Genomic DNA, 12,082 nt, shown 5'->3' on the forward strand with positions numbered 1-12,082 from the left:
GTTTGAGTACTAAGTCCGCTGCATGTAGTTCGGGACTGGGGACTTTCCTCACCAGGATTTTTCTCGGTGATGAAATCATAAAAATCGCCTATTCACCCCCCCTCTAGTCGATATAACCCACTTTCAACCTTGAGTACCACCTTGGTCATCATATAAACTCCTTGAAACCAACAGATGAACTTCAAGAAGTGCATATGGACAAATCCTACAAATATAACTCAAGGCAAACATTAGTCCATAGGGATTGTCATCAATTACCAAAACCACATATGGAGAAATATGCTCTAACAGTGTCCTTAACCTTGTCCACCACAAATGATTTGAGAGAGGCCATGGCCTCATTCAAATCACCCCGAGTGACCAAGGTCTCGGACACAGTCGCGGAGTTCACTCCATCCCAAGTCCCTTCATCAACATACTCTTTGGACAGTTAAGCCCTTACAAGATACGTATCTCTGATACCAATTGAAAGGATCGATATGGTTGACTAGAGGGGGTGAATAGGAAACTACCATTTTTTAGCTTTTCTTGTCAAATTAGGTGTAACGACAAATTGGTTGTCTAGATATGCAACTAGGTGAGCAACATATATGATGCTAGCAACAACAACAACACAACACAAATAAAGCTTGCACAAAGTAAAGGTAAGAAGTAACCACAAGTGGGGGCGGTGAAGACGAGGATGTGTTACTAAAGTTCCTTCCCTTTCAGGGGAAGTACGTCTCTGTTGGAGTAGTGTGGATTCACAATGCTCCCTAAGAAGCCAATTGGGCCATCGTATTCTCCTCACACCCTCACACAATGCGAGATGTTTTGATTCCACCAGTGGTGTTTTTGAAGGTTGCGACCGAACCTTTACAAACAAGGTTGGGGCAATCTACACAACTTAATTGGAGACTCCCAACATCACCACAGAGCTTCACCACAATGGATTGTGGCTCCGAAGTGACCTCAACCGTCTAGGGTGCTCAAATACCCAAGAGTAACAAGATCTGCAAGGGGTTAGTGAGGGGAATCAAATTTCTATTAGTGAGTGTAGATCGGGGCCCTCCCAACGGAACCCTAGAGAATCAACAAGTTTTATTGGCTATGGAAATAGATCGGACGAAAATGGAGCTTGGAGCAACGATGGAGTTTGAGGGAGGAAGAGGTAGATCTTCTTGGGAAAGAAGACCCCCTATTTATAGTGGGAAGATATCTAACCCTTACCCTTCTCTCAGCTCGCACACAAGCGATACTACCGCTCGGGTGGAAGTACTCGCTGAGTAGTGCAATGGCACTGAGCCACGAGGCGGTAGTGTCGTCGAAGCGATACTACCGCTCGCCCCAGCGGTGCTACCATTGGGGTTGCAGCTCAGGAGCTCATAAAGGTAGGGCAAGAATAGAGGATGGTTGTAGTACCGCAACAAAGGTACTATCGTTCAAGATAGCTGTACTACGACTTACAAGCCATAGTGCATCGCACACACTACGACCTTACCATCGCTGAGAGCGCGACGAGTCCAGAGGAAAAAGGAAGTGGAGCAATAGTGGGCGGGCGGTACTACCGTTCCACTGCCGCACAAACCCAACACAAAAAGTTGAGTCCCCGTATGCAGCGGTAGTGCACGCAGCACTGGACAACAATACTATAGTTTCCAGAGCGGTACTGGCGCTTCGGGCCACCAGGAGAAATGCACATACAACATATGAGCAAACTCCATCGACACGGGAAAGGAACAAGGGTGCAAATGAAAATGTGTACGTGTTGTTTTCACCCAAACCTTTTCGAAGCAAACCCCCTCTTAATACTACGATTTTCCTATGACTCAAATCCACCGAAAAAGAAACGCAGAAAAATAAGGAAAAAGATCTGGTTCAACCGGGCGATTTTTCACCGCCCATCCACCTCCTCACGCTTGCCACGCGTGTCCTTGCGGGGACCAACTCATTCTTATCTCCCCAATTCCCCTCCTGTGAACCCACGCTCCTCATCCATCTCTTTCATCTCCTCTCTCCTCCACCCCGTCTTCTCTAGGCAGCTGGGCATGTACCTGTGGCGGCGCAAGGCGACGGCCAGCCACGGTGCGGGGAGGACGGCGCAGTGGAGCTTGTCGCTGGGAGGACGGCCAGCCACGGTGCGGGTCAAGGAGCTCACCGCGACGGGGCGGCGGGGTGGTTTCGACCGGGTGCGCAGCGACAGGTTTTCACAACATGTTGTTTGTTGCATTTTTTTTGCAACGCATGTCTTGTTTCAGGAACACGACACAACAGTACCTATGTTGCATAAAGGCGAAGACAAAAAAAAAATCTGTAACCTCGCTTGTGTTGCAAAAGTTTTCTGCAACATGACCTTTGTTGTAAAAAAAATTCTAAGACGAAGAAAAAAATTCTGCAACAAAACGATTCTTTGTGCAACTCGATCGTTGTTTCGGGAATTAATGGGTCCAAAGCTTTTTTTTGCAACAAAGCGATTGTTTCTGTATTTCGATCGTCGTTTCAAGAATTATTGGATGTCCGGCCGGTGCCCCGCACCGTGTAGATCGGACTACTGCGTGCGTAGATTGGACGGTCGTTGAGGTGACAGATGTTTACTAAACATCCGTCGATGGACCGAGGGGTATAAATCGTCCTGTGTCATACGATAGATTATTTGAAATGCTCAAAACACATGATTAATCCGTAAATGTATTGTCATCAATCCTCAAAATCACTAAGAGAGAAATGTGGCCTAACAATCACGAAGTTCGCGCGGTGGTTTATTCCTCCCAAGGTCCTAGTTTAGTGTAGGTTGTGTATAGGATGTTGTTCGGAGTGTGGTGGTGCCTCGTGCTTCGGCTGGTCGCTGCTGCCTTTGAGTTGTTTTGATTGAGCTCCTTGTACCAATTCTCTTGTTTTTTTTGTTTATGATCATGTAATCCTCATCCATTGATGACTTTGTTAATTTAAAACCGGTTTCTTTTCCAGCCTTCGTCCTAAAAAAAGTATGATTATATTTAATGCATTTGATCAACAACATTTATGCTCGTAGTTGAATTGTAATGTGATGCATTTGTGTTGAAATTGGATCAATTTGTTACAATTGTTTGAGCAAACGCTTTTGAAGATTTGACAAAATAATTTTTTAGGACATGGGATCTGTTAGATGAGCAAGTGATTTTTCTATTAAAAAAATTGGGGATCTAGCATGCTCTTAGAGGACGGGCACTACCAGTTGAGGCGTAGTGTTCCACGCAGACGCAGGTACCAGCTTCGAGATCTAATCGAGCTCACTGATGCCGCCGATGGCCGTGGACAAGCAATGGCTGCTTGTCCTCTTCGTTCTCGCCTTCTTGACGCCGGCCTGCTTGGCGAGTGGCGGAGAGGAGCCGGCGAGGTTCCAGATCCCGCGAGACGGGAGCGTCGTGGAACTAGACGAGAGCAACTTCGAGGCGGCGCTGGCCGCCGTCGATTTCCTCTTCGTGGACTTCCACGCCCCCTGGTGCGGCCACTGCAAACGCCTCTCCCCGCAGGTACGCATCCAGCTATCCTCCCGCCCTTCCATTCGATTCCGCGCGATCCACCACCACCCATGTTGATATGGCATATGCGATTCGGTTAGAGTAATGATCGTTGAAAGACATGGGTCTGATTGAGTTGTAGAGAGGAAGTGAAATTGGCACTGCCGCGTCTAAGATCCACTGAGCTCCTTGCTTGTAATAAGATTATCACCAAGCCTTGCAGGGCATGCCACTATCGCTTTGTTTCCTTTTATTCCAGCATTCGTGTGGCATGTTAACTGATAAGCGGTCTCTCGCGTTGCCCATTCGCAGTTGGATGAAGCTGCTCCGGTTCTTGCTGGGCTGAGCACCCCAATTGTAGTCGCGAAAGTAAATGCAGAGAAGTACAAAAAGCTTGGGTCCAAATATGGAGTAGAGTAAGCGACCTAATCAGATACCTCTACGAGGGGAGTCTGTTCTGTAGTTGACAAATATGTTTGTTTTACTGGATGCAGTGGCTTCCCTACTCTTATGCTTTTTGACCATGGAGTCCCCACAGAGTATACTGGTTCAAGGAAGGCCAGCCAGCTCGTTGAGAGCCTGAGGAAGCTTGTCGCACCTGATGTTTCTCTTCTCATGTCCGATGCAGCAATCAAAAGTTTTGTCCAGGAAGCTGGTGTGGGTTTTCCGTTATTTATCGGATTTGGGGTGGATGAATCCTCCATTGCCGAGTATGGAGCAAGGTACAAGAAGAAGGCATGGTTTTCTACAGCAAAGGATTTCTCTGAGGATATGATGGCCGTGTATGATTTTGACAAGATACCAGCGTTGGTTTCGCTCAACCCAAAATATAACGAGCAGAATGTTTTTTATGGCCCCTTTGAAGGTATATGCGTGGATATCTATTTGCTTTATGTTTCTTGCTACATGTGCTAGCAAGTAAAATCCTAGATTTGCCATTCTGTTTGTATCAAATGTTCTGCAGCTCCATTTTTTAGTGATGGAATTACGTACTTCACCTTTCTATACCAAAACATTTGCACGCTCTGCTTTGTAGTGCGTGTCTTTTCCAGATTGATGATACATGCAATGATTTTTGTGGATGCAGGAACCTTCTTGGAGGATTTTATACGGCAATCCCTGCTTCCGATAACTGTGCCCTTCAATGCAGAGACTGTAAAGATGTTAAAAGATGATGATAGGAAAGTAGTCCTTGCAGTTCTGCAGGATGAATCTGATGAAACTTCCATGCGGTTGATAAAAGTTTTAAGATCTGCAGCCAATGCAAACCATGACCTAGTGTTTGGATATGTGGGAGTCAACCAATGGGAGGAATTCACCGAGCCTTTCCATGATTCTAAGAGCTCACAGCTGCCAAAGTTGGTAGTCTGGGACAAAGATGAGGAGTATGAAGTGGTAAGTATAGTATTTTTGTTGTCCCCAGCTAAAAGTCTGTATCTGTTCTCTGCATGTCACATGGTATTACTTATATGCAATTGTTATGTGCATCTCCGTGCCTGGTCTTGACATCACATTTTTGTTCAAATTGATCCTTTCATACCATATCCTTTTTTTCAGTCTGTTCATATCATATATGTTTGCTTAATTGCTTACACCACAATCTCCAATAGTGACTAATTAGTTGCCCTGTGATTGGAATGATTCTTGTCGCAGGTTGAGGGTTTGGAGAGTTTGGAAGAAGGTGACCATGGATCCCAAATTAGTCGTTTTCTCGAGGCATATAGAGCTGGAAGAACAATAAAGAAGACATTGGGCAGACGTTCCCCAACGCTGCTTGGTATGAATGCGTTGTACATCCTCCTCTTCTTGGTGGCTGTGCTTGTTGTTCTGATGTTTTTCTCCGGGCAAGGCGACGAAGATCGCCAGCCAACACGAGCCCATCAAGAATGAATGTGTAGTAGTTTTTGGCTGCAGACTAAGCTTAAGGATTTCCTGCAGCAGAAGAATAGAATTGATGCTTTAGAAAGGGGAACCTGGAGACGAGGATATTCTGATTTTAAATTTCACATGCCTTAGTTTTGACCTTCCCTTGTCCGACCTGGCAGTCACTAGCCCCTCTGTTTAGCGATTTTATGTCATGTGAAGTTATTGATTTTATATCATGTGAAGTTATTGACTTGCACCCCAGAATATATCAGGTCAGTTATCTCCTTTGGCCCATGGAATTTCATAGGATTTTTGGAGGATTTGGATCATTAGAAACAAAATTACGTTCGTCGTCGAGTTCTGGAGGATTCATTTGTACTTTGTTTTTGAGAAAATTTCCGTCCAGTCAAACCTCTTGCTTTAATTCTTTTGTTTTTCCTCCATAACTCTGGTCCAATTTTCTCTAGTCTGTGATCGATTCAAGAGGACATGCAATCACAATCTTGTTGCAATGATGGACCAACATGTTGTGGCAGCATGTCGTGGCTTCTGTAAGGTGGTGGTCTTTGAGCCCTAGGTCTGAGTTGTAGGGGAGAAAACTCTAGGTCCAAATCTTTTAGCCTGGACTTTGCTAAGACATCTCTTCAGGTAAAAATCCATATCCCGGTTTTAGTGGTTGGAACAAGCGACGGTTGTTGTTTGCTGCAGTTCTTCCGTTGATCATTGTTGGTCGATGATGATGTTTGTTGTACTATCTCCGTCCAAGTGTATAGGGCATGCACGTAGTTCTAGGTTGTTAATTTAACTAGCTAAATATATATTATATGTGATAAAAATTACATATTCAGAAACTACATTCTCACATGAATCTAATGGTATATTATTTATTACATATAATATATATTTAGCTAGTTAAATTGACAACCTAGAACTACGCGCATGTTCTATACACTTGAACGGAGGTAGTAGTTGTTCTGTTGATCCCTTTTTTATGATGCAGGGTAGGCATCCTGTCGATCTCATTAAGAGAGGGAAAGATAAATAAGTGTGCAAAGATTATTTACAGGGGAGGAACGGGAAAACCCCAACAACTACTCCCTCCATGCTCCATACCATAATACTTGTAGTTGGAGGTACTTGTATTAGTGTTTCCAACAACAAGTATCTAGGTATAGAGGAAGTACTACGTGGTACTTCATCTGTATCTAGATAATTGTAGTTGTAGGGAACTACTTTCTCCGTTTCTAAATATAAGTCTTTGTAGAGATTTCATTAATGGACTACATATGGATGTATATAGACATACTTTAGAGTGTACATTCAATCACTTTGCTCCGTATGTAGACATCTAGTGAAATCGCTTAAAAGACTTATATTTAGGAACGGAGGGAGTAGTTGCCAGACCATGCTGACAAATACCTTCCTTTACAAGATATGGAACGTCCACGATCTGAAGGGAAGTATGCTGAAAAATATATTCCATAGAACAAACATGAGCACTTTACTGAAGAATTTTCGCCTTGACGAATTTAGATGGTCAGTGTTCGTGTTCCACCAGTCCTCAAACCAAACAAAGAGAAAACCGGTGTCAGGTTGTGACCAATGGAAAACCAACCAGCCACAATGAAAAGACATCCACGTGCAGAGACGCTCATTTCATTTAAATTCCATTGAACAAAGAATCAGGCCTCTCATTTCATTTAAATTCCATTGAACAAAGAATCAGGCCTTCATGAACTACCAGCCGATCCAAGAAAACAACTTACACTTTGGCCCAGCCTTTGCTTCCCAATTTTATTTTATTTTTGAAATAATTTTTGAAACAAAACAAAATATTTATCATTTTCATTGAATAAGAACGTTTAAAGTTTGTGGCCAAAGGCCGAAAACATCACTCTCGCGGCATTAAATTACGCAAATGCTTAGCCCCAGCAAGACATCACAGGCTACACTCTTCTTTAATCTTTGCAACAATAACTTCAACCGGCATCGCAGCATTGCGAAAGACCCTCGCGTACCATTCCTTCCAAACCTCCCACAAAATGAGCAGCATGAGAGAGATGAACGGCCTTCGGGATTGTGTCATCTTGGACGCGGTGTGGCCCCACCAATCTTTAACGGAGTTCATGTGGTCCCAATCCAGGAGGTTCACGTCATGAAGGCCAAAGCAAACTTTGATCATAACCCAAACTCTAACAGTGTATCTGCATTTGAAGAGTAGATGTGTTGTCGTCTCTTAAACTTGTTTACAAAGGGGGAATAAGTTGCAATTAGGCCACCCCGCCTTTATAGACGAGCAGTCGTCCAAATACTGTTGTTAATGACGAGCCACCCTTAAAGTGTGTTTTTGGAACGTGCGTGGTCTTAACAGTCGTGCCAAGCGCATCGATGTCCACACCGTGATCAACTCGATCTCCCCTTGTGTTGTTTGTCTTCAAGAAACTAAACTTTCTTTGGTCTCGTCGTTGCTTGTGCTCGAGACGCTTGGTAGCGCTTTCGATGATTTCTTTGGCTCCCGGCAGACGGTACCCGTGGTGGGATCTTGCTTGCGTGGTAATCCAACCTAGTCTCTCTATCAAACCCGATTCATGGGAGAGCACCACGTTTCGACAACGGTTTGTTCCCCTTCGGGCGGCAATCATTGGTGGATTACAATAGTTTACGGCCCCAGGGTGACGACACAAAGGTGGCCTTCCTAAATGAGCTCCAAGACTTGAGGAGCAACCTTGCCGACCCTTGGCTCCTGGGAGATGACTTCAACATGATTACCTCAACAACCGACAAGAATAATGACCGGATCAACCGGCGCACGATGAATCATTTCCGCCGCTTCATCTCAGACCATGGCCTCCATGACATCCACCTTCATGGCCGGAGATATACTTGGTCCAATGAGCAAGATGCGCACACCCTTGTGCGCAACGACATGGTCTTGTGCACCCCTCCTAGGAAACGTCATACCCCAGTGTTGGCTCCGGTGCCTCTCTTCTACGGCCTCCGACAATTGCCCGCTTCTCATTGATTGCTCGGTTAGATCCCATGGTGGGCGATGCTTCCACTTTGAGAGATCCTGGCCTTCCTTGGCTGGCTTCCACCAAGTTGTGCAAGAGGCTTGGGGATCCAGCGACCCGGACCCGGACCCATTCCGGCGATTCTTTGTGCGCCTCAAGTCTACGACGCGTAGTCTTCAGCGGTGGAGTTCACGCACTATCAGCACCATCTCCGCCCAGCTTGGCGTCGCCCGTGAGCTTATTGCCAGATTCGATGCGGCCCAGGACCCGAGGTGCCTCTCCCCCGTCGAGGCATGGCTGTGCCGGGAGCTCAAGTGCAAATACCTAGGGCTCGCCTATTTGGAATGCTCCATTGCGTGCCAGCGCTCCCGCTTGCGCTGGTTGAAGGAGGGCAAGACCTCTGTGGCTTTATCCAAGATTCAGGCTTCGCACCGCGTCCGCAAGAACTGCATTGTGGACCTTTTTCTCAACGGGACGCGCGTATCCGACGAGGTGGGCCTTGCCAAGGCGGCCTTCGATCACTTCTCTGCCCTCCTTGGGTCCCATGGCGAGAGGTACTCCAGTCTTGACCTCGACGCCATCAGCCACCGTCAAGCATTCGACCTCTCGGAACTTGAGGAGCCTTTCACCCCTCACGAGATTTGGGGAGCTATCAAGAAGTTGCCCTCCGTCAAGTCTCCTGGCCCGGGCGATTTCACGACCGAGTTCCTCCGCTCTTGCTGGGATATCATTAAGGACAACCTTTGCGAGGTCTTCGACAAGTTGTATGCCCTTAATGGTCGAGCGTTCCAGCGGCTCCATGATGCCCTCATCACCTTGTTTCCCAAGAAACCGGATACCAACACGTTCTTTGACTTTCGTCCTATCAGCCTCATCCACTTGTTGGCCAAGCTGTTCGCGAAGGTCCTTTCTCTCCGCGAATCAAAGTGCCTTCATCGCTCGGAGAAGCGTTCATGAAAATTTCCTCCTCGTGCACTAGACGCCCAGGCAATCGCACCAGCTCAAGCAGCCCAGGGTTATGCTGACGCTAGATATTGCGCGGGTATTCAACTCAGTTTCGTGGCCCTTTATCCTCCAAGTGTTGCAGCACTTGGGATTTGGCCCACGGTGGCAGGAATGGGTGTCCATCCTAATGTCCACGGCCTCGACTTGTGTCTTAATCAATGGCAAACTAGGACCTCCCATTTCCCACTGTCAAGGCCTCCGTTAGGGCGACCCGGTTTAGACGATGCTCTTCGTCTTGGTTATAGACACCCTGAACTCGCTGCTACAGCACACCGTGGCATCTGGCATCATCCGCCGCCTTATGTGTCGTCAAGCCGCCTCCAGTGTGTCCCTATTTGCGGAGGATGTGGTTGTCTTCTACCACCCGACGCTTCTGAGCTCACTACGTCCAGCAAGATCGTGGATCTCTTTGGGTACATGTTCGGCATGCGAACAAACTTCGCCAAGTGCCTGGTCCTGCCTATCAAGTGCCCATCCCAGTCCACAGACGACATTGGCGCAACGCTTAACTGCGCGGTCTCCTCCTTCCCGCTAAACTACCTCGTCCTGCCCCTTTCCCTCCAGAAGGTCGCACCCACATCCCTTATGCCACTTGTTGACAAGCTCTTGCGCAAGCTCGCCACTTGGATGGTTGCCCTCCTCACACGCGGCGAGCGCTTAGCCTTGGTTTGCCAGGTGTTGATAGACATGCCCGTCCACATCCTCCTCGCCATGGCGCTCTCCCCTTCTATCTTAAAAAAAGCAAACATAATCATCCGGGACTTCCTCTGGCACGGTCGCAAGGACGCTAGGACTGGCTCCTGCCTTGTCAGCTAGGCGCCGTCTGCCGCCGGGTCGAGTTGGGAGGGCTCGGTATCCGGGACCTTCATCGTACTGGAGTCTCCCTTCAGGTTCGCTGGCTATGGCTCACGCAAGTGAACCCGAGCGCCCCTCGTCCCACCTCCACCTACCCAATGACACCGAGGCTGATCAGTTATTCCGGGCTTCCACCACTTGGTCAGTGGGCGATGGCACTACGTGTCTCTTCTGGGTGGACCCGTGGCTCGAGGGTTGCTCTATCTCCCTCTTGGCTCTGGCCCTGATTACGCTCGTTCCGGCAAGGAGGCGTCGCACCCGCACGGTTGCAGCAGCCCTGCTTGACCACACTTGGATCTCATATATCACGGGCACGCCGGGACCGACGGCCATGCTTGATTATGTGGAAATATGACGCAAGCTTCAGCGCGTGCAGTTATCCCCTCAGTTACACACCATCCGATGGCGGTGGACCGAGAGTGGTGACTACTCTGCCTCCTCCTACTATACAACCATATTCACCGGCTCCATGACATCTGAGCACTGGCAGCAGGTTTGGCAGTCCGGTGCACCCTTGTGAGCCAGGTTCTTCCTGTACCTGGCCTCCTTGAACCGTTGCTAGACCGCCGACAGGCTTGCCCGGCGAGGGCTTCCACACGAACCAGCTTGCATTCTCTGCTTGTAGGAGCTGGAAACTGTACAACATATCTTGACCGGGTGCGTCTTCGCGCGGGTCGTGTGGTATGAGATCCTGGCCTGGTGCCCCGCTAGCACCCCCCTCCCCGTCTGATGGGTCTAATGGCTACTTTGGTTGGCTCACCACCGTGCACCTAACGCTCCTCGTGGCCAAGCGTTGAGGACTCACGACCATTGATGCCCTAGTTGGATGGGCTCTATGGCGCCACCGCAACGCGATCGCCTTCGACAAGATCCCCCATCTACCTCCGCAGTGATCGCTTCGATCAAGGACAAAGCCCGCTCCCTGGCATTTGCCGGAGCCAAAGGACTAACTAGCCTTATGCATGTAACCTGAAACCATGTAATGGGCTGAGCAACTCGACCCCCCCACGCTCCTATTGTGTAATGGTTGGCGCCTTCGCGACGTGCTCCTATTGTGGAAGACCCGTGTGTTCCTTTTGTTTCATATAGTTCATAACACAAGCATGGTAAGCGAAGCCATGGCCTTCCTTTAATTGGTGCCTGCGCTGGCATGGCTTTCCCACCAATTCTTTACGGAGTCCTCCAGGTGCCAAGATGTGACGTCCAAAAGTTTAAGCCGTAGCTTCTCGATGACCAGACCCCAAAGCCTCAAAGTGTATCGACACTTGAAAAAGAGGTGTGTGCGGCACTCTTGCACATGCTTGCAAAGGGCAAAGCCCACAATTTGTCCATCCCCGCTTGTCCAATCTATCGACTGTCGAGATACGATCTTGAATAACCAACCATGAGAAGAACTTGACCTTTGACGGTACCCAAGCCTTCCACACCAGTTGGTCCATAGAGGAGAAGGTCATGCCAAGGAATTGCGCCTTGTAGGCGGAGGCTAGCGAGTATTGCTCATTTGTCTTATGCTTCCATGCAATGTCATCTTGGACACCCTTGTTAAGCTGTGTGTCGTGCACTAAACTCCATAGGGTGAAGAATTGACGGATGTGCTCAATGAAGACAGCAGTGGGTGGTTTTATCTTTAACATCCACGCTTTGTTCTTTAGGGCGTCCCGCACCATCTAGTTCTTCCTCGGGGATGCCTCAAAGATGAACAGAACAATTTCCTTTGGCTTACATCCACGGAGCCAAGGAGTGTCCCAAAATGGGATTCTTGCACCGTTCCCAATTGTGATGGTTGTGGAGGCATAAAAAAATTGTAGGTCCTACCAAGGCCATCTCAAGCGTAAGGCTCGCGTGAACTTGTCCGTGCACTGCTAA

General features: G+C 48.0%; 1 protein-coding gene across 1 annotated transcript; it reads left to right on the forward strand.

Moving 5' to 3' along the window:
- The first annotated feature begins 3,160 nt into the window (after positions 1 to 3,160).
- Positions 3,161 to 5,702, forward strand: LOC123401799 (protein disulfide isomerase-like 5-3). The gene is made up of 5 exons (XM_045095648.1): positions 3,161 to 3,491; positions 3,792 to 3,895; positions 3,974 to 4,344; positions 4,567 to 4,874; positions 5,133 to 5,702. Exons 1-5 carry the CDS (start codon positions 3,255 to 3,257, stop codon positions 5,367 to 5,369), a joined length of 1,257 nt encoding a protein of 418 aa, XP_044951583.1. The 5' UTR covers positions 3,161 to 3,254; the 3' UTR covers positions 5,370 to 5,702.
- The last annotated feature ends 6,380 nt before the right edge of the window (positions 5,703 to 12,082 follow it).

This window comes from Hordeum vulgare, chromosome 6H (assembly GCF_904849725.1).
Source record: "Hordeum vulgare subsp. vulgare chromosome 6H, MorexV3_pseudomolecules_assembly, whole genome shotgun sequence".
Classification (NCBI taxonomy): domain Eukaryota; kingdom Viridiplantae; phylum Streptophyta; class Magnoliopsida; order Poales; family Poaceae; genus Hordeum; species Hordeum vulgare.